This window comes from Chlamydomonas reinhardtii, chromosome 6, assembly GCF_000002595.2.
Source record: "Chlamydomonas reinhardtii strain CC-503 cw92 mt+ chromosome 6, whole genome shotgun sequence".
Taxonomy (NCBI): Eukaryota; Viridiplantae; Chlorophyta; class Chlorophyceae; order Chlamydomonadales; family Chlamydomonadaceae; genus Chlamydomonas; species Chlamydomonas reinhardtii.
The window spans coordinates 3,528,467-3,549,956 of record NC_057009.1 but is presented as its reverse complement, the minus strand read 5'-3'; the positions used below and the strand labels follow the sequence as shown (position 1 = coordinate 3,549,956).

Here is a 21,490-nt window from a genome sequence, read left to right as displayed (position 1 = left end):
AGGGCCAGGTATGCAGCTTCCGGGGCCTGGGATGGGATCCCGGGGGCGCCGGAATGGGCCAAAGGGCCCGCGGCGGGACCGGCAAATAAAAGCTTCGCCCCACCCTGCCACGCACCCTCTCCTCGCCCACCTGCCATACGGAAGCGTTTTTAACACAAACAGCAGATCCACATCAACATGTCTGAGGGAAGCATCATGGACAAGCTCGCCGACGCCGCGCGTGAGGCCGGCGACCGAGTGAAGGAGACCCTGGCCTCGGGCCAGGACGCGGTGAGTGATTGACGTGCGTGGTGACTGCGGGACTGAGTTAGGTGCAGCAGCGGTAGGTGCTCCTGGCTAGGCAGCAGCAGGCAGCAGGCAGCCGCGGGTTGGCAAGAGCATTAGCTGAGTTGCAAGCCGCCTCAGGCCGCCGCGGGAGTTCCGGAACAGGAGGCGGCGGGTCTTGGGCTGCTGCTAGCCAAGCTATGCTTTACCAGCGCAATCATTCGCATATCCTGTCCTATCCCCCGCTAGCGGGCAAGGTGTCATCAGCCCTCGGGCCGGCTACCTCACGCGCCCGAACCCCCAACCCCACCTCCAAGTCTCCAACCCCACCATCCTTTCTCTCACCGGCTGCTGAAGCCTAGCGCCCCAGCCTTAACGCCGCTTTCCTGATGTACGTACGTACCCGTCCTCACCAATCCTTTCCTTCCCCTGCCCCCTGCCCCCGCCCCCTTCCTTCCCCTGCTGCAGGCTCGGGACACGCTCAACGCCGCACGCGACCAAGCCAACGAGACCGCCGACCGCGTCGCCAAGAGCGACCTCCTCAACACCGGCAGCACCCGCACCGACGCCGACGCCGGCGGCCGCGGCGACGACAAGGACCGCACCAAGACCTCGGCCAGCGAGGACGCACACGACCTGGCCTCAGCGGCGGAGCGCAAGACCAACGAGCTCATTGACCGCACCAAGGAGGTGTGTGCCTGTGTGTGTACCGTATTTGGCGTGTCCGTGTGTGTGTGTTTGTGGTTGTGTGCGTGTGTGTGTGATTGTGTGTGTGATTGTGTGTGTGTGCGCGCGCGCGCACGTGGGAGTGTTCGAGCGCAGCCAGTCCACCGCCGCCACCAGCAACACCACTGCCGTCACCGGGTGGAGCTGCGCACCACGAATAATGCCGCCTGTCGCTCTTCCCATGTCTTGAAGTGTCTAGCCCCAGCTCACTTGCCTCCACGATTGTCTCCCGTCTGAGCTTATTCTTCTGCATACCCTATGCCGTCCCCCCAGACCGCTCAGGGTGTGTCGGACCGCGCTGGGGACGCCTACAAGGACACCAAGGCGGCAGTCAGCGACGAGGCGGACAAGGTGGCCACCATGGGGTGCAGTGCCTAGTGAGGATTGGGATTTGGGCGGGCGGGGAGGGGCGGCATATTGGCGGGTTGCATCGCGCTTGGCGTGTGGCGTGTGCGTGGCGTGCCAGCCCTGACAAATCGCTTAGTAGTAACAAGCATCCCCGCCCTCCGCACCAACCCATTTCAACCATAGCCTTGCCCAACTTTCCCCCAACACCCCCTGGTTCTGGGTCTTGGTTTCTTTGGGATTGGGGTAATGAACAACCCCCCATCCCACCCCAAACTCCTGCTCCACCCCCCCCCCACCGCCCAGGTCCGCAACGCTGCGGACGACACCGCCGCTGTGCTGGCGGACAAGGCCCCCGGCCGCGACACCCAGGACCCGGCCCAGGTGGAGCGCAGCGGCGCCAACCCGGGCTTTGAGGCGGCGCGCGACATGGCCGAGAAGGTAGAGGACGCGTAGGGCGTGTGATGAGGATGGAGATTGTGGAGGGTGGGAAGAGAGGAGGGCTAAGAATGGAAGGGGATAGCTGTGGAGCTGGATGGCCGGCGGAGTGTTGTTGATGTGGTGGTGTGTGGGTTGGAGCAGGGAGCGGCGGGTGGGGTGTGCGCATCGTGGTAGGTGGCTAGCAAGGCTGAGGCATGGGGGTAGGGTTGTGGGCGAGGCTGCGCGAGCTGTGCGCGTGAAGGGCAGCAGCAGCGACGGCAGAAGACCAGGTTGAAGAGTTGAGTGAATGCCGGGAGGTGGGTGACTTGTGTTAAAGAGCACAAGGAAAACGTTGCGCAAAGACAGTGTATGCGATGCAGCAAAGCGACGGTTTACGGATGTTACCTGAAGTTACCTCGCATACCTGCTGCGGTGAGCCGCCGGTCTTACCGGTCTTACCAACCGGAAATCGCGCAACCCCCACGCACCCTTAACACCGTTTTGAGACACGATAGCTGGCGGGTACGGCACCAGTTACAGGTGCAAGCAGGGAAGCCGTTCGTGTGCTCCACGAAGGTCCCTTGGGTGACTTGTGGGCGACAGGCAGGAAAGCGTGATGTGCGTGGTGCGTGTGACGCTCATCATGCACACTAACGGTCTTCCCTGCTTGCACCTGTAACTCGTGCCGTGCCTACCAGCTGCCGTGTCTCAAATGGGTGTTAAGGGTGCGTGTCGCAGCCGGCAGGGACAGCCACTCAGGGAGCAGCAGAGGCTGAGACGACAGACGTGCGGCTATCGTACGTTATATTGGTCCTGCGAACAACTAACGGCCGGAGCAGAGCGGGTGGCTAGGGACTCAGGGTGCCGTGGGAATGGGCCCGATGGGTCGACTGTCCTGACTCCGAACACAGTCAACACAGGCAGGCTTCCTTCCAGCACACTCCTAACAACACCCAACCAAGCTCTAGCAACTCAAGAAGCCAATGAGCGACTCAGGCGCGCAACAGCAGCAGCAGCAGTCGCGCGAGACGCTGCCAGAGAGGGCGGCGGTGGCGGTGGAGAAGCTGTCCACAGCCACAGCGCAGGTTGATGAAATGAAACTGCCGGCAGAGAGCAAGGTGCGTGGCCGAGTCGCTGAGTGCGGAGTGCCGGCGGGCGGGCGGGCTGCCCCTCCCCCGCGGGCGGGTCGGCCTTCCGGGGGCTGCTTAGGCCTGCGGGCCCCTGACAGCACAAGTTGGTGTACGCGAGGGTGCGAGAGCGTGCGTGCTTCACCGTGTACACACTCGCGCGCAAACACAAACACAAACACGCTCAAAGGTTCACACCGCCTTCGTGCACACCCGCGCCACCGCCCGCGCCACCAGGCGGAGGATGACAAGGCCACACGGGTGGTGGACTCCCTGCTGCGGGTGAGCTGGGAGGGTGTGGGCGGAGGGGAAAGGGGGGGCGGGCAGGCCGGCCGGCTTGCCTGACTGGGTCGCGTGGGCTGGTGGATGTGCGGATCAGGAGTCAGCGGGCAGACAGGCCACTGCTGTGGGCTGTCTCTTTTTGACACATGACACAATCAAGGCAGCAGGCGGTCTGGCGGTGGCCTGATGACTAAGGAAGCGGTGTAGGCTGCAAGGGCCTGGAGCCAAGCCGGAACTGCATGGCCCGTGCTCCTCCGCACCGTGTGGCCCTCACCCACACGGCACCGGTATGCCGGAACTGCAGGCCGCAGACAAGGAGGAGGAGCGGACGCGCTACGGCAGCGCCTGAGAGGCTGCGGGGCTGGGGGAGGGGTTTGGGGGTTGGGGGTGTTGATGTCTGGCTGTGGTTGGCTCTGCTGTGGCATCGCGATTGCTAGGCACCTGGTTTGGCTATGTGCCTGTGGAAACCGACCCCGGCTATGTCCGGGCGATGAGGTTGTTCGGCCTCAGACTGTGGAGGGGCTCAGCCCCTTTTCCCGTGACCGGCGGGGAACATTTGTCATCACGAGCTCGGTGGCCAGCGTGCAGGGGTGCGTGGGGGTCTGGTGCTGCGGGTCTGGTGCTGCGGCCATCAGGAGGCGGAGTCTGCACTAGCAAACCGGAGTCTGCAGTCGTCTACGCCGGAGCTTGTCGGTGTTGGGCTTTGCCCGCGGGCTTCTTGACAACGTGCATCGCGTTGCATGTGCGGCGTTTCGGTCGGCGGGATGGCCGGACGTGGTTTGGAGCCCGGGCGCCCGGCGATGTGCTCTGGTGACCATAGGCTGGCTTGGGACAGTTGGTGAGGGTGCTGGTGAAGTACAGTTGGGCGTGCGGCGGCTTGAGGGGGCGACGGGCGGTTTGCGCGGGGTCCCACGTGCCGTGCCCAGATCCAGTTGAGAGTCTTTTGAGGGCCGGCTCGGGGTAATACGCTATCTATGCAAGCTCCTGTAACTTATTGTATAGACACGCTCATACGTGACCAGGCCCCCTGCCACTTTTCCCACGAGTGTCTGAAAATTGACCCAGAATGCTCCTCTGACGACCGACTGCGCCTTAGTCAGGCCAAACCGGCACTGCGTATAAATGCCGACTATGTCTTGGAACCGCGTGGATGGCTTCGAGGGGAACGAGACTCGTTTGGGAGCGACGTCGCTAGGCCGAAATTCCACAGAGAAGGTGCCGGTGCTCTCTGATATCGATTACCAGTACAGCGACTACTACAAGCCGAAGTGCGTGGAACGAGCGGGTTGTCCTAATTCGGGTTCAGAAGCCAAAATGCTTCATCGGGTGACCGCTCTGCGAACGCAGAACGCGCTCGAGCAAGGAGCTACAAGCCGACGACCTGGAGCTGGTGGATTTGCGTGATGGCGATGGTATGCGAGCATTCCAGGATGAGCAGGTGCGGCGACAGGACATTGCCCCCGGCCGTCGGCGCTGATTGTGTCTGCTCTCCAGGCCGCTGTTCTAACTCCTGCCCGCACCCCTTGCAGCACCACACTCAAATGCGGAAGAGAAAGCAATGGGTTATTCTGCCGGACTCCAGGTTCAGGAAGATGTGAGTATTGTGGACTGGGGTTTGCCTGGCGGGAAGGTCGGGTTTGGCCCACGGCCACGCCACGCAGTGGCTTGGCTTGGCTGGCCTGGCAGCTGGCTGGCGCAACGCCAGGGATCCTTGCCGACTCTGCCCTCACGCCACCACCTCATGTGTTATCGTGACACAAAGAAGCTACTTCCATTGCTGTTTTGCCTGTGCTCTTGCCCTGCAGGTGGATAAACGTCCAGCTGTTCGTGGTGCTGTACATCATCTGGGTTACGCCCGTGCGCGTGGTGAGGCGGGGCCGCGGGGTTGTGTGCCCGAGCTCAACAAACTGGGTTGGGTGCGGATGAGGTGGTATGCCGTATCGTGCCTGACAACCAATGCACCTAGCAGCCAAATGTGGGAGTCGTCGAGCGCGGTGGCGCTGTTTGTGAGGGCACGTTAGACACATGACCGCGACAGAGCAGATGGTGACTGGGTGCCGAGCTCCGGGCACTGGGGCCGCCGCCACGGGCCACCTTCTCCACGCCTCTTGCCTTCACACTTGCATCCCATTCATGGTGCCGAAGCCCCTGCGTCCCCCCCCCCCCCTTCCTGGTGATGATGGGGCTTTGTCACTGGGCTCGGGCACATAAACCCCCAGCTCACACCCCTGTTTCCATGCGCCACCTCGGCCCACCGAACAGGGCTTTGACAAGCCCGCCACGGGCTTCTGGTTCTGGTTCGAGGGCCTGATCGACTTCTTCTTCTACACAGACCTGGTGCTCAACTTCTTCACAGCCTACGAGGTGGGGCGGGGCGGCGGCTCGCTGGGCGTGTGCGTAACGTGTGTAGGATTGAATGGTGGTGGGGCCAGGGCCGGGGCGCTGGCCGGGGTCGGGACCGGGATGGGGCTGGGGTCTGGCGGGGAAAGGGCAGTCTAAGGCCAGTGCAGCCGGCGATGGCAAGCTGGAGGAGTAGCTCGATCCGGAGCTGCTTGGGAAGGGCTGCGCTCGTTGGTGTTGAGGCTGTAGCGGGCCCAGGTGCCCCTGCATCGCGCCGAGGACGCACATGCGGGGGTGCACACGTCGAGGCGTGAAGCATGGACATTGGGTTGCTGGCTGGTCGCGGTGTACGGGACACCGCACTTGTGTACACCGTGGGCGCGGCTCCCCAAGGCAACGCTCCGAAGTGTCGATGGGGAGTGAAGACTATGTTTCCGCTGCGTATGGTACATGCCTTGGGTTCTTCAGTTACCGCGACCATCATCCAACACCACCACTTTCCCTCACGCACAACGCCGCGGGGCCGCGCAGCACCCGGTCACGGGCGAGCTGATCACCAACCACAAGAAGATCGCGCTGCGCTACCTGCGCACCTGGTTCGTGGTGGACCTGCTCGCCACCTTCCCAAGCGACTACGTCATTCGCGGCATCGAGGTGCGGGCGCAGCGGCAGGGGAGGTTTCTGGAAAGACACGGTGGGGCCCAGACCAGGGGGCGGGGTTGCTGTGGGTTGGATGGCAGGTCGGGTTGAGATGTCCTAATGCGATGGCAAAGGCGAGACATGACATGTTGCTTAAGAGTCAAGGTCAAGGTGGCTAGGCTGGCGGGTTGGCTTGCGCGCATGCTAGCTCTTGAGGTGTGTGGCTCGGGAAGGTACCCTGCGCCCCTGCCGTCCCCTCCCGTGCCGAAACCCGCCACCCTGAACCCGCCACTTCCCGTGCCCCCCATCCCACTGCCCCCATGCACTCCCTCTTCACAGGGCACGTGGGGCTGCAGCATCAGCGGCAACTGCGACCTGATCATCACCAACGACTCCGCCGCCAGCCTCATCGTCATGCTGCGCCTGCTGCGCATCTTCCGCATCCTGTGGATCTTCAAGAACTTCAACGTGCTGTCCATCAGCACCGTGCTGGGCAAGATCCAGGTGAGGAGCTCTGCGACAGGCGCTTCGAATGCGATAGGCGCGTCTGCGCGGGGCCGCGGCTACGGCGCTCGCTTTGCCTTGTGCCGCACACACACAGGCGCACACCGCCGCCTGCCTTGGCTTCCTCTATGCCAATGGCCACCGAACGCCCACCCCACCACTTACCCCACCCGTCTTCCCCGCCTGCCCCCGCAGGACGAGTTCTACGCGGCACGCTGGGTGGTGTCTCTGCTGGAGCTGTTGATCGTGCTTGTGTACCTGGGCCACCTGTCCGGCTGCTTCTTCTACCTCTTCAGCGGACCGCGGTGGTACACCAACGGTGCGTGTGCGCCAGCGGGGCGCCCGCGGGGCGGATCCGTGCCGGAGCTCGGCCCGGCGGTCAATAGGGTGCGATGTTGTCGGGACGGGAGATGAACGCTGACGTGTGCGTGCTGCCGCGCGCACCGCACGCGCCTTGTACACCGTACACCGTACACCTGCTGCGGAGTTTGGGCTTCGGGGATCGGACCCAACCCTCCTGTAACCCTGCTTGCCGCCACACCGCGCCGGCCACACGCGCGCAGAGGAACGGCGGCTGATCAATGAGGGCGAGCTGACCACGTGGGTGATGGACAAGATGGGCGGCTACTACCAGGTGGTCATGCCCAATCGCATAGACCTGGCGCCCGACGGCACGAAGCCCACGCCCTCGGACCTCATCGCGCAGGTGTGAGGGCGCACACACACGACCCGCTGGGGCTGCGTGGCGTTGGGGCTGTGGGGCTGCGGTGTGTGTGTGTGTGTTTGTGTGTGTGTGTGTGTGTGTGTGTGTGTGTGTGTGTGTGTGTGTGTGTGTGTGTGTGTGTGTGTGTGTGTGTGTGTGTGTGTGTGTGTGTGGCGTGTGCTGCCATGACTTCCGTGCGGGGGCGTCAGCGTCGTGGGGCTTCACCCAGCGGCCCGTCGGCAGTCGCAGTCGTTGCGTGGGTCCTGCCACCGGCAATGTGTACACCATGCGCAGAATTGCGCGGTGCTCATTGGCCTGACCGACATCCCCTTGCCACGTGCCCCCGCCCCATTCAGGACCCCGCCACGGGCTACTGGTACATGTGCCCCGACTTCTACTTCATGGTGGCCTGCCCCAAGTGCGACCAGCTGCCGCAGCTGCGCTGCAAGACAGACTTCAGCTTCCCATACCGGTAGGAGCGGGGCGGGGGGCGCAGCTGCAGTGCGGGAGGCGGTGGGGGTTGGCACTTGAAGACCAGGAAGGCGTGGGCACGGTGGCGGCAGTCCCTTCACCCATCACGGTTCAAATCATGCAACGGGGCCCGGCGTCTTGAAATGTCTCCGGCTCTCTCCGAACAGTCAATTTCGTCTTCTTTCTGCCAAATCCCTGTCGTCAGCTCCTTGCCAACTACCAACTGCCCCACGCCGCCACGCCGCCGCCCAACTCCCCTGCAGCTACATCACCTCCATGTACTGGGCCTACACCACCATGACCACCGTGGGGTACGGAGACATCTACGGCACCACCATCGCGGAGAAGGTGGGCGGCCCACGGAGCGGTGGCGGTGGGGCATGCGCGGCGGGCGGACGGGCGGTGGATGAGCACTTTGCCCCGCAGCAGGAGAGCATGACAGGGGCATACCATGCAGCCCCCCCTCCCCCCGGGCATATCATCCGCTGCTCTCGTCCCAGTACACATTGCCGTCCTCCTCCCCACAAACCCACCTTCCCCCCCTGACCCGCTTTTCCAAACATCCTTGCCCCCCCCCCACACACATGACTCCCGCTCAGATCTGGTGCATGTTCACCATGGTCATCGGCGGCTTCTTCCTGTCCTTCTGCTTCGGTCGCATGGCGTCCATCGTCAGCCGCCTGGATGCAGACAAGGTGCGGCGTCGCGGCACCGGGTGCTGCACCGCAGTCACTGCATGTGTTGGACATACTGCAACACCTTGCACTATGTGGGCTCTAAACAAACACTTGCACACACACGCGCTTCGTTTCCTTTCTTTTACACACACACGCATGCACACACGCTGACACGCACACGCAGGTGGCCCGCGGCGAGCAGCTACACGAGCTGTCGGCCTTCATGAAGGATGTGGAGCTGCCCCGGCCGCTGGCGCGCAAGTGAGAGCCGGGGCCGCTGCGGCTACGTGGGGCGTTGTGTTGGCGGGCGGGCGGGCGGGCGTCAGGCTTGTCTGGGCGCCGTCGTGGTGGGGCAAGGCGCGCACTGCCGGTAACGCAACCGAAGCTACCGACTGGCAGGAATCAGGGCCCGGACCTGGCCAGGGCTGCGGCCGCCAGCCTTTGCGGGTGCACCGTAGGCCCCTTCTGCCCGGCACCCATGCCTGCACCCCATCTAGCCGGCAACCTACCATCAGTCTGCCATTCATCAACTATCAACTCATGACCCCATCCACCCCCACCCCCACCCCATTACACACCCCATCACACACCCCATCACACACCCCATCACCCGTTCACAGGGTGCTTACCTACTTCAAGAAGCAGAAGGTCCGCGCCTACGACCGCCAGGCGGTGCTGGCGCGGCTGCCCTTCGAGCTGCGCGCCAAGATCCTGCGCCACCTATACCTGCCCACCATCGCCAACGTGCCGCTGCTGCAGGTGAGCATAAGGGGCAGGGACCGGTGGCGGTGGTGGTGCTGATGCCGTGGTGCGGCTTGCCTACTGCCTTGCGTGCTGGGGTGTGACGGCTGGTCATGCATCCGGCATCGGCCTTTCTTGCTGCTGTGCTGGCACATCTGCCAACCTCGACACACAAGAAGGCTTGGGCAGGTTGGCGGTATGGCACCCACACTCGCCGTCCACATAAACCCACTCCTCCTCCTCCCCCTGTTAACCTGTTGTCCTTCTCCTCCCTCCCCCCAGGCCATGTCAGAGGACGACGTCTTCCTGACGGACCTGTGTGTGCGGCTGCAGCCCACGCACTTCAGCGCCGACACGTTTGTGTACATGCGCGGCGAGAGCGGCGCGGACGTCTTCATCCTGCTGCAGGTGGGGGCGTGTGTGTGTGTGTGGTGTCAATGGTGGTTGTGGGTGTTGTGTAGTTTCGCCGTGCCCTGGACCAAGCCGTGCCCCTGCCACGCCCCTGCCGTGCCTTTGCACGCACCAACCAACACACACCGCACGCACCAACCAACACACACTGCACGCACAAACACACACACGCACCCCCCCCCTACACACACACACACACACACGTCTGTGCACGCGCAGGGCGAGCTGCAGGTGCTGGCGGCGGACCAGCGGACGGTGCTGTACGTGGTGCCCGAGGTGACCGTGTTCGGGGAGGGCTCCGTGCTGAGGCAGCTCGCGCAGGAGCAGCAGGCGGCCGTGGCGGCGGACGCGTCGGGCGAGGTGAGAGGCCGCTGCTGAGGCCGGTGGGCTGGGGGCTGTGCAGGCTGGGGGCCGTGGTGCGTCGCCTCCGGGGTCTGGTAGGGGCTCCGGCGCAGCCTGGAGCGGCTTGTGGTCGTGGTTGTAGTTGGGTTTCTGGCGCTGGTGCTTGGCGCGCATTCATCTTGCGTGGCTTCGCAGCTGCGCCATTGCATGTTTAGCTCATGTGCCGCGCTTGCCGCCTGTTGCTCACGTCGCCGTGTGCACGCCACACCACGCCACGCGCCGCAGGTGGGCGTGGGCACCGAGGCGGTGGGCACAAAGATCAAGCGGCGCGAGAACGTGTTCTGCAAGAGCCCCTGCGACATGCTGCGGCTGCCGGAGGAGGACATCAAGGACCTGTGCGAGCACTACCCCGCGCTGTGGAGGTAGGCGGCGTGGCTGCTGGGCAGTCGTGTGCATGTGTCGGCGTCATGTGTGTTAGGAGGCACAAGGGAATAAGGGCGTCGGGTGTTGCGCGGCTGCTGGCGCAAAGATACCGTGTTGTCACTGCGCGGAGCGGCTCGGGGCCGATTGCTACCGTACTTTCACACGCCAGTGTCCGCTGGCAGTAGAAAGCAGTCGAGGCGCTGGTCGCCACTGCCACCACTGCCACCACTCCCACACACCACACCTACCCCTCTCTCCCCCACTCATTCCCACTCCCCCACTCCCCCAACGCGTCTGCTATACTACTGTGCCTGGCTATGCCTTCACTTCTTAAATTATCATGATTGTAACCTCCCCACACTCCCCCCGCACCCTGCAACAGGGGCCTGCGCAAGCTGGACCTGCTGCGCCAGGCGCGCATCCAGGAGCGGCTGGCGGAGCTCAAGGAGCAGAGCGAGCACAACAAGGACAGCGACGTGGCGGCCCAGGAGACGTCCTCGCTGCTGCGGGGCGCAGGAGGCGCAGCCGCCGGCACGCCGTCGGCGCACGGCGGGCTGGGCCTGGGCAGCAAGGGCGGCGGCGGCCCGCACGCGCACACGCACGGCTCCCACGGGTCGTACGGCACGCTCATGATGGCTAACAGTGCGGGTAGTGGCGGGTACGACAGCACGAGCAGCCTTAGCGGCATGGCAGCCGGGCTGGGCATTGGCATGTCGCAGCAGCAGCGACCGGCGGCGCCGGCGTCCGGGACTGCAGCGAGCGCGTTCGCGCATGCGGCCATGAACGGCGGTGCGGCGCCGGCGCCGGCGCCGGGCTTGGCGACTGGGGCATCGCTGAATGGCCAGTGAGGAGCGTGAGTGACTGGGCCGTGTCGGGGGTCAGGGGTTTGGGGCTTGAGGGTTGGGGTGGTGCTGTGATGCGCGCAAAGACGAGGGAAGGTGTGGTTGCTGCGTGAGCTTGGGAGCTTGGGAACGTGTGACCAGCCCCTGTGATTGGGAGGTAGGCGTCAGGCTTGAAGGAGGCGCGAGCGGTTGCGACCAAAAGGATTTTGGTTGTTACTAGAGTACCTCACGTCATAGCATTTAGGCCTGAGGCACCGTTCATGCTATGGGCCGTGATCTGTAACGCATACTGCATAGGCCGATGGAGCGGTACTCAGGTCTTTGCGGTAGATGCCTCAATCCGTGAATTGTGTGGCAGCAATCTGTAGGCGGGGTCTTGGGCGGGGTCGAGGGGGTTGAGAATACTGGGCGTCTCGCTCCGCCGCTGAAGCAGGATTTGGTTGCGTGGTGCTGCACGTGTCATTCACATGTCCTGCTGTTGGTGGTGCTGCCGTGTGGGCGCGTGGCTGATGTAGTTAGCGCCGGCTGTTGACTCTGATATACCGTCTCGTGATGACCTTACTTGGCATTGCACGCGGGCATCTGGAGCGCCCTTGTGTCAGGGTAACACGTGGTGGGCTGTACGGCGGTACGTGTATCCGGAAGCTGGGTGACACACGTCACAGACCAAATACTGAAGCACTAGAGCGGCCGCCCTGAAGGCACACATGCGATTTCGCGTGCGTGCCAGTCCGGGAATTCGTTCACGGCGAAGTTGGGCGAAGACGTTGGGGAAATGAATTGCAGGGCACACCCGTAAGGCACGCCGACCAGAGAGTTGCAGGGCTAAGTGCAGGGACGTGACATGTGATGACTGCTATATTACAGACTGATTAATGCACTCAAGAAATTAAAAATTGCAACAGCAGCGCTGGTCTTACCCGGAGGCGAAGTTGGAGTTGGGCTCAGGTGTGACCTGCCTGGAAAGCCCTGATCCTCCGCGGGTGAAACGCAGGTGATGAACTTTGACGCACTGCTTCAAATGCTTATACGGTGTCTTGCGTTGTGCTGGAAAATGCCGCCTTCACAGGCGCGGGTGCGCGGAGCATTGGGCGGCCAGCCCACATACCAAGAAAAGACGAAGCGACGAGCTATCACGATTACTAATGCAAACGATGCCACGCACACAAGCAACATAAATCGCTTTGCCGGACTGCATCGATCCGTGACGCTTGTTGCGCGGCAATACATCGTAACATCGCAGTGTGGAGGACATGCATGTTAGAAACTCGCTTTGAACTATACCATAACGTGATTTAATATTTCAAATTAACGCGACACCAGTGCAGGTGCTCACTTTTACAGTAACCGGGAAGGGGTTGGCTCTAAGAATTCGCACTTCACTAGACTATTATATTATGATACAGGAACGGCAACGCCTTCACACGCTTGCGCGGTGAATCTCTGCGTCAAAACTTTTGAAGGCAGCACCAGGCGCACGCGGGGCCTTCAGGCCTGCAGCGCCTAGGCGGCTGAACTGTAAGATGACGGCCTGTAAAGCCAACATGCCGGGCTGGCGCGTGTTGCTCGCTGTGTGCGCATTCTTGGCGCACATGATTCCGGCCTTCGGCCTTCGGAGCGTCAGCATCATCGCAAATGCAACTGATATGATTGCGGCCCTGGAGCGGTTGACGGGGCCGCCGGATGGTCTGGAGCCCCACACACTCGTCGTGACCACGGATATTGTGCTCAGCCCGGCATGTGAGTGCCCAGTCCCGCGTTCTGTCCACGGCTTCAGGTGCTGGGTTTTTGGCGACGTCTGAGTTACGGCCCCGCCTGTCTAGGGCTGTGGCCCGATTCCCTGTCAGCGTGTGCACTAGTGCTGGATTGTTCGGCAGGCCAGGCAGCTAACACGCGCCCGCGCAGCACGCAGGCGGCGCTGCTAGGCCTCACCCTTTATTGCCCGTGGCCCTGCTCCTAAAACCAACACGCCCCGCCGCCGTATCTCATTGCTTTCCCGCACCGGTCATCACGCAGTCTTCCCGGATAGCACCCAGTCCGTGGCCATGCGCATCCGGCAGAACGCCACCATCGTGGGCAGCGTGCCGGGCCGCCCCGAGGCCTTCCCAGTCATTGACCTGGCCTGGTGGGTGCCAGGGCGCCTGGGCGGGCGGGCTGTGGGCGGGGCGTTGCGTGCATGTGCAGGTGCAGGGGCTGCGGGGCTGGGGCCTCTCTCGGCTCAGGCGGCTCAGGCAGGAGGGCGCAAGTCAGGAACTGAAGGGCGTCGCAGCCGTTTATCAGTTCCCGCGGTTGACCTCAGATCGACCATCACGCAGCGGTACGGTAGTGGGGGCGTACATGAGACGGGCAAGGCCCGACTCCTCATCTACCCCCACTCTCTTAAAACACACCACTTGCCCACGGCAGGGTGTTTTCCTCTTCTATTTCTACTTTCCATCACCCGGCAGTGCCCCAGCCAAACCTCCCCCATCCCTTGAACCCTCCTCCATCTCCCGTGACTGCGGGGCACCTACTTACATCTGCAGGTCGTACCGGCGACTGGCCCTGGCCGCAGACGTCATCATGACGTGGCAACACGTGCTGGTCCGCAACTTTAGATCCAAGGTAGGAGGGTGCACGGTGGTTGGGCAGGTGGGGCGGGTGTGTGGCTGTGCACAGTGGATGGACTGGCGGCGAACACCGCAGCTGCTGTGCTTCGCCGCCTCAGATCTTTATGATGCCGGTGACCCCTGCCGCCCAGTTCCCGTTCTGGCTGCGACCAACCCCCATTGCACCCCCCGTCCCCCCACTGCCGCCATTGCATCGCAGTTTGGCAACGACTTTGACGTGTTTGGGTACTCGCCGGGGGCGCGGCTGTATATGAACGACATGATCCTGGAGTTCCCCTACTGCGTCCGGGCGGCGGTGATCGTGCCGGGCATCTCGCGCGTGCCGCGCAACAGCCGCGGGCCACCGGCGGTTGGAGCCAACGCCACGGCCGGGCAGTTTCAGGTGTGGATGGTGCGCGGGGGACACAGCACTGCACTGCACAGCACTGCACAGCACTGCAGCACTGGTTGTGCTTGTTGGTGCTGGCCGCCGCGGTGTTGCTGACAGGGCGTTTTGGTTGGCTGATGCAGTGCGTGTGTACGCATGCTCGTCGCCGCAAGCTCCTTTAACACTCATCACATGTGCCCGTGATCGGCCAGGTCGCTGCCATATGGCCTGCACACGAGTACACCTACACGCTGGCGAATGGCAGCCGCATGAGCACCCCCGACGGCGCCCGATACGTGAGTTACTGCGTGCCACCACCTACCACAGCCGCAACTGCAACGTGCATTTCTGCACCTGTCTTACATTCCACCGTTACCGCCACCACCCCCGCAAACCAAGCAATGCGTACTGCGAGAACTGTTCCAAATTATGCGGCCGCACGTGTGCAAGCACGGGTGCATGTCACCATACATGTGTCATGCGTGTGTGTTTCTCTTTCGTGTGTGTATGTTGCACAGTACGACGTATACGTGGAGGTGCCGATACAAGCAGACTTCCAGGTAGGGGTCGGTGTAAGCATGGGCCGTGGTGCCAATGGCCGATGCGCTCCTGCCAGTGTATCGCAGCGCATACACGTAGGCGTTGGCGCGTGCTGCTGGTGGGGGCTGCTGTGACAGCCTGGCGCCGGGAACAGGGTCATCACCTGGCATGGGTGTGCATGGCAGCAATAGTACCACCTGTCTACCCTTGCTCCCGTGCCTTGTTCGCTTGTGCTGCGCTGTGCTAAACCACATACGCGTCGACATAAACAAAAACAACAACAACGCAGGGCGCGGGCGGCTACGACGCCTACTACTACAACACCACCAGGGGTTGTGCGGCCATGGCAACAGACGAGTGAGTAGATAGATTCTTTGGCAGCGAGCATATCACATACAGCGATTTTGCAATGCCGCATGTGTTGCCCGATGTTAGCACTGGCAGTAGCAGCACACAGCAGCTAGCTACGCCCACCTATGCGAATGCCGCCCCCGCGGCGATCACGCCAAGCATTCAAGCGACTGACGCGCACACCCTCACCCTCGCCCTCCCCACCGCCGCGTGCGGCTGTCATCATTATTCGTACCTGCCATGCTGCTGTGTGTGACAGGTGCATCACCAGTCTGGGTGCGGCGGTGTGCTACAACACCGCAGTGCTGCAGCTGCAGGCGGCAGCCGCCAAGAACCGCTCCGCCGACGCCAGCGGCGGCGGCGACCACAGCGGGCACCAACTTGAAATCATCCTGCCCACAGTCATTCTTGGTGAGCGGCTGCTGCGAGTACAACACCAAAGAGTGCTTCAGAAAGCGTGGATGCGGCAAATGTGCATTGCACCAAGCTTTGCGCAAATGTCAACAAACGTTTTGTGAATGCCTAGCTAAATGGTCTTTGCGCGCGTCTTACGGCAAATAACACGCAGGCTCGCTGCTGATCCTGGGGATTACCGGTCTGCTGCTGTGGCTGCTGATGGGCTCGGCGGCGCACGGCCGGCTGCACGCGAGGCGCCGCCGCCTCACGCCGCCACGGGCCGGACCTGAGACAACCCTGGGTAGGAGTGCGCGCGTCCGCGCTTGCTCATACCGCACGTGTGCATACCGTACACATTACTGCAGGCCTGCTGCGCAGCTAGCATCCATCCCCGGCGGCACAGCTTGGCCGGCCTTGAGCACGTATGCAGGCAGCCGCCCAGAACGTGCAGTACACCTGCCGTATCCAGCAGCATTATTCTGCTTCCAGGACGCGCGCCCGCCTGCTTCCCTCCGCCGTTTCACTTCTGCTCTCCACTGCTGCATGCATGCTTCTCACCTTCACGCGCTGCGCCCTGCCGCCATTGCACCTACCTATGCACGCATGCAGTTGTGACGGACGTGGAGGGTAGCACCACGGCTTGGGAGGCGCTGCCCAGCGACATCATGAACTCGGCCTTGTCGCTGCACCACGCCGCCATTCGCAAGGCGGCGCGCCGCCACTGCGGCACCGAGTTCGCCACAGAGGGTGGGTGGGTAGGTTGCTTTGACGAGACCGACCCGCTGCCTTCACGGTGGGCTGCTGTGGGGCCTTGGGTCGGTAGTTCGTGTTGGATGGCATCAGCAGGTCGGCGGGTGCTTTTTGCAATCGTGTTTTGGGTCTGCATCCGAAAGTCCTTTGCGGTTTAAGGAAGCTGATGGGTGTTTGCCGTCCTGCTCCTCCTGCCCGCATGAACCGACACCTGTATGTGTGCTGTCGCTTCGTCTACCTCCCTCGCCAGGTGGTAAGTCGGATCGGGGCTGTGATCTCTAGGACAGCAGCCGCTGGCGTGCGGGCCTGCGTGTGGCTTTTGACGAGCGCGGCTGATAAACAATGACAGTCATCAAGGCACACCATGCGGTACACATGCATGCGTGCCTTGAGGCACCCACCCTGCCGCACTGCCACTGGCAGTAACACGGGTTGCCGAACATGGTCCATCAAATTGACCTCACCGGCCTCCCTCTGCCCCCCCCTCGCTCACAGACTCGTTCCTCCTTGCCTTCCACGACGCCGTCACCGCCGTGCGCTTCTGCACCGAGGCCCAGGCCACGCTGCTCGACCAGCCCTGGCCCGAGCAGCTCCTGCAGCTGCCGCAGTTGCCGGGCGCCCGGCCGGTGTGGGTCACGTGCAAGCGCGAAGCCATGATGACGCAGACGCTGCCCTCGCCGCTCGCGCTGGCGGCGCCGCCGGCGATAGCCACCGCCGCGGATGCACAGCCCAGCCCGTCAGCAATGAGTTTGGTGGGAGGTCCCTTTCTTGGCGATGAGGACCTGCAGAGGTTGTATGGCATTGACGGCAATGGGCACGGCGGCGGCGCGAGCGCCGGCGCGGCGTCGCCGCGAGGAATGGCTGGCAGCAGCAACTGGCGGTTGAGGCTGAGGGCGGCGGCGGTGGGCGCGACGGGTAGCCTGTTGGGGCCGCGAGGTGGCGGCGGCGGCGGCGTGGCCGCTGCGCGGCGGCGGCGGCGCAGCGTGTTGGATGTGTACGGCGGCGGAGTGCCGTCGGTGACGGCAGGTTCGAACAACGCCGACGGCGGCAGTGTTGCCGGCGGCGGCGGCAGTGGCCACAGCCACAAGCAGCAGCAGCAGCAGCAGCAGGTGGCGGCGGAGGCAGGCGCTGGCGGCGGCACTGGCGGCAGTGCCGGTGGCAATGGCGGCGGTGCAGGTGGGCGGCCGTTTATTACACAGCTGCAAGAAGTGTGGACGGTGGTTGCGGAGCCGCTGTCCGCGGCGCCGGCCGGCACTGTCGCCATCATCTCCGCTGGCCCGACGGAGGGTTATGATGTGGAAGCCGCCACAAGCCCCTCAACCCGTGGCGGCGCCATCGCCAAAGGCAGCAGGGGCGGCGGCATTCGCCGCACGCTCACCTCGGATCAGCTGGCATTGGGAGACATGGGCGCGGCGGCGGCGGCGTTGACGCTCAGCAGAGGCAGCAGCTGCGGCGGCCGCAGCATATGTGTGTTCCGAGGCCTGCGCGTACGCATGGGCATGACCAGCGGGGTGGGGCCGGAGGACGTGTTTCCAAGCAACACGGCCGGCGGCAAGCCCGAATACGGCGGCAGGCCGCTGGCCGCGGCAAAGGCCGTGTGCGATGCCGCGCAGGTGGGAGCGCGCTGGCGGGGAGGGCATAATCATCAATAATGAGCGTGACATGAGACGAACCGCCTGTGTGGAAAGCACTTACTGGAGCATGTGTTTTGGCTTTTCGTGTGCACGGTCACTGCGTGCTGGCAGTACGCGCTCACTGGCCAACACAACATCATAACATATGCCCCCTTGCACCCACGCCTCGCACCCACGCCTTGCACCTCGCACCACTGCACAGGGCGGTATGGTGCTGCTCACCGCAGAGTCCTTTCGACAGCTGGCGCTGCTCGACGACGACGAAGACGACGCCAGCCGCGGCACCGCCGCCGCAGCCGCCGCCAGACGTGCCGCCTGCGCCGCCGACCCCGCCGCCACCTCCTCACTGGTGCTACTGCACGCCGGGGACTACAGCCTACCGGCTGGCAGCGCCGCCACTTTGGCAATGGCGGGCGCGAGCGTGTGCGGTGTGGGCAGCGGCGGCGTGGGCGGCGGCGGCGGCGGCGGAATGGGCATGGTTGTGCCGGGTGTGGTGAGCCTGTATGAGGCCCTGCCGCCGGCGCTGGTGGGGCGACTGCCGCTGCTGGGGCCGCTGGGGCTGCGAGGCTGCACCAAGGTGCGGGGGGGGGGAGCCTGGGAGGGAGCGAGGGCAGGCGTGTGCGGGCTAGGGTTGCGGCTGGCCACTAAAGATTGCTGGCGGAAAAGAGAGAGTTTGTGGGTCGCTCAAGGCCAGCCCTACCGTTTGGCTGTACCGATCCTTTTACCAACCCTGCCCTCCCTCTCGCCCTCCTTCCTCCCCACCTACCCTCCCGCCCTCCTGACCTCCCTCTCCCCACACAGGTCTGCCTGGGCGCGCTCGACGCGCCCGTGGGCCGCGTGACTGTCGTGTTCATGTACGCGGTCGGACACGCCACGCTCAGCGCCTGGAACCAGGAGGTCACGGGGCAGGCCACCCTGACCTACGGTGGCGTGGTGCAGCGCTGCCTGGGCGACTGGGGTGGCTACCTGGTCGAGCTGAGTGGCGGCGGGCTGTGCCTGGCGGCGTTTGCGGGCGCGGCGGAGGCGGTGGGCTTCGCGCTCAGTGTGAAGGACCGGCTTCTGGTGGCGGACTGGTGGGTGTGTCGGTGTGGTGGGACGCGTGGTGGGACGCGTGTGGGAGGCTCAGCAGTCCTCGCCGTGTGTGTGCGGGTGCGGGTGTCGGGTGGGAGGGAGCCGTGGCACGTGAACGATTTGCCCGCACCTCACGTGCGCGCGCCATCCACACCCAAGCATGTGCACACGGCCTCTGTGTGTTCTTCTCCTTGTGCGCTTCAACACCACACATACACGCACACACACACACACATGCCCGTGGCTTGCTCGTGCATTCCGCACGCACGATGCTGACCCTCTCCCTGCCCCTTGTACATTCCTAATGCCATAGGCCCGAGGCTCTGCTGGAGCACGAGCTGTGTGAGGTGGTGGAGGTGCACACCGGCAACCCAGGCGCCGCACCCGACGGCGACTCCGCAAACGCCTTTGACTACCGCGGCGGCGGCGAAGGCGAAGGCGGAGGCGGAGGCGGAGGCGGCTTTGGCAGGGAGGGCAGCAGCGAGGGCGTGGGCGGCAGGGGCGGCGGTGGAGGCGGCGCGCCGCCCAAGCTGCTGATGCGTGGGCTGCGGATCCGGGTGGGCATCGACACGAGCGCGGACGTGCACACACAGATCAGTCCCTGCACAGGGCGCATGGAGTACCGCGGCAGGTGGGTGGGTGGGTGGGTGGGTGCGGCATGTTTGTGAGTGTGTATCCCTGTCGATGCTGCCTCCTGTGTCTGCTCCCGCCCACTCAAACCCATCCGGAAGTCACCAGCGGGGTCATGCTCCGCTTTCATTGTCTGACACACACACACACACACACACACACACACACATACACTGATACACACAGGGTAATGAACCGCGCGGCTCGCATCGCCTCCAAGGCGCTCAGCGGTAACGTCATGGCCAGTGAGGACTCCTGGCGCGCCGTCAAGGCCACAGCCGCAGCCGCCACCGCGGCGGCACGGCAGCACGCAGCACAGGCGCTCAAGGCGCGCAGCGCCGGCCGCGTCGAGCTCAAAGGCGTGGGCAGCCTACACCTGTACAACTGCATCTGGCGGGAGGAGGGCGGCGCGGTCGGCCTGCCGCTGTCAGGAATGGCGGGAGGGTCCACAGGCACGGGGCCGGGGGCGGGGGTGCTCGGCATGTTGGTGGGAAGCACGTCGCGGCGGCGCAGCAGCGCCACTGCCAGCGCACACCTCACAAGCCGGTTGGGACAGGCCCTGGTGTCGACTTGCTCCGCCATCGACGACACGCAGCACGAGGACGTGGGTGCGGATCCCAGCTACCACACCACCACCACGGCGACCGCCGCCGGCACGCGGCCGGCACTGCAGTCGGTGGGGGTGCAGGTGCAGCTGCTGCAGCCGCCAGTGGCGCCGCCGCCGCCAGACGCGGTGGCGGTGGTGCCGGCGGTGGGCGTTGTCGCTGCGGCGCCAGTGGTGGAGCAGGCGGATGCCTCCACACAGACGGAGCCCGCGCGGGACGCTGCGTAGGAAGGCTTGGGCTTTTGGAGGGTGAGAGATGTGGCAGAGCCAGCGCTTGGTACATTTTTGATGCGATCAATCGCGTAGAAGATTCTATATTGCAAGTTGCGAGGCGTTGCCGACTCGGTCGGCCCGCCGCCGCCACACGGAACGCGTCAATCGATTGCTGCAACTCGGGCAGCCGCTTGATTCCATTTGTTGAATTGGTTTTGCGCTTCAGTTTCTTTGTTGCACAACCCCGTTGCCGCCTAGCTGGCGGCACGGTTTGCACGTATGAAGGCACGACCGGAGTCACCGGACCAGTGGCAGGGTCGCCTGGTACGCCTGGTGCGTCTGGTTTCTGACCCAACGGCCACCGGAACGCATGGTCCAAAGAACGCATGATGGGCATGTTGCAGCATTAATTTCAATGTGCCTCGGGCCCTCACAGGCATGTTCTTTCAGCCATGTCTCATGCAGTTTTGCATACTAAGGCATTCGGTGCATGTCGGTGCATGTCGTTCCTAGATTCGGGCGCGGTTATTCTTCTCGATACTCTTTCCTGATGGGAGGTGATGCCTATCATTGTGTTGTGCCCATCAGCAGGGCGTGTGCGGCTGCGGGTTTGTGGTCTGATGTTCAGAGTGTTTGGAGCCTCCTAAGTTTGCGACGTTACCGAGAGGACAATCTGAGCGTGCCAGCACGCAGAGACCATTGATTGCTGTTCCGAAGGCTGCCATGCCTTGCAGCTCGTCGTAGTGTGTGTGTTGTTTCGCTGCGAGTACCCTCGCCATGCGTCGCGTGGTGCCGTGTGTGCCGTGGCGGTCGAGGTGGCGCGGTTGCGATTGCGGTGCGCGGGTATAAGAAGTGGGCTGTGATGGGCAGGCGCTTTCTTCTGCGCCCACGGCAATGGAAATTCAATTCCATCCCCTGATTGCGAACAGAACTTGGAGAGATTTCCGCCTGGGAGTGCGGCGGTGTTAGCTCAAAATTTTAAGTGGCTCTCCAAGGGCTCTCTGCAATCCGTGTCGGGGCTCAAGGGAATCTTGGAGGGGAGGCATTCTTAGAAGCCCATAGCGTCAA

General features: G+C 63.7%; 4 protein-coding genes across 4 annotated transcripts; all 4 read left to right on the top strand.

The window, feature by feature from the left end:
• Positions 1-164: 164 nt before the first annotated feature.
• On the top strand, positions 165-2,446 carry CHLRE_06g278113v5 (uncharacterized protein). Its single transcript, XM_043063067.1, has 4 exons — positions 165-270; positions 733-954; positions 1,264-1,341; positions 1,642-2,446. The coding sequence occupies exons 1-4, from the start codon at positions 196-198 to the stop codon at positions 1,789-1,791; spliced, it is 525 nt and encodes a 174-aa protein (XP_042923773.1). The 5' UTR covers positions 165-195; the 3' UTR covers positions 1,792-2,446.
• A 238-nt stretch (positions 2,447-2,684) lies between these two features.
• CHLRE_06g278112v5 (uncharacterized protein) lies at positions 2,685-4,090 on the top strand. The gene is made up of 3 exons (XM_001697981.3): positions 2,685-2,873; positions 3,120-3,164; positions 3,469-4,090. The coding sequence occupies exons 1-3, from the start codon at positions 2,739-2,741 to the stop codon at positions 3,511-3,513; spliced, it is 225 nt and encodes a 74-aa protein (XP_001698033.1). The 5' UTR covers positions 2,685-2,738; the 3' UTR covers positions 3,514-4,090.
• Positions 4,091-4,144: 54 nt separating this feature from the next.
• On the top strand, positions 4,145-12,500 carry CHLRE_06g278111v5 (uncharacterized protein). Its single transcript, XM_043063066.1, has 18 exons — positions 4,145-4,432; positions 4,512-4,602; positions 4,694-4,758; positions 4,970-5,030; positions 5,427-5,528; positions 6,036-6,158; positions 6,483-6,647; positions 6,843-6,966; positions 7,211-7,353; positions 7,707-7,822; positions 8,085-8,169; positions 8,421-8,516; positions 8,683-8,759; positions 9,119-9,257; positions 9,522-9,647; positions 9,870-10,010; positions 10,278-10,414; positions 10,798-12,500. The coding sequence occupies exons 1-18, from the start codon at positions 4,287-4,289 to the stop codon at positions 11,261-11,263; spliced, it is 2,403 nt and encodes an 800-aa protein (XP_042923772.1). The 5' UTR covers positions 4,145-4,286; the 3' UTR covers positions 11,264-12,500.
• Positions 12,501-12,554: 54 nt separating this feature from the next.
• CHLRE_06g278110v5 (uncharacterized protein) lies at positions 12,555-21,410 on the top strand. Its single transcript, XM_043063065.1, has 16 exons — positions 12,555-12,997; positions 13,274-13,382; positions 13,783-13,861; positions 14,066-14,248; positions 14,446-14,529; positions 14,752-14,793; positions 15,063-15,130; positions 15,384-15,535; positions 15,693-15,821; positions 16,130-16,267; positions 16,521-16,541; positions 16,766-17,883; positions 18,107-18,481; positions 18,706-18,977; positions 19,289-19,606; positions 19,792-21,410. The coding sequence occupies exons 1-16, from the start codon at positions 12,781-12,783 to the stop codon at positions 20,435-20,437; spliced, it is 3,951 nt and encodes a 1,316-aa protein (XP_042923771.1). The 5' UTR covers positions 12,555-12,780; the 3' UTR covers positions 20,438-21,410.
• Positions 21,411-21,490: the final 80 nt, after the last annotated feature.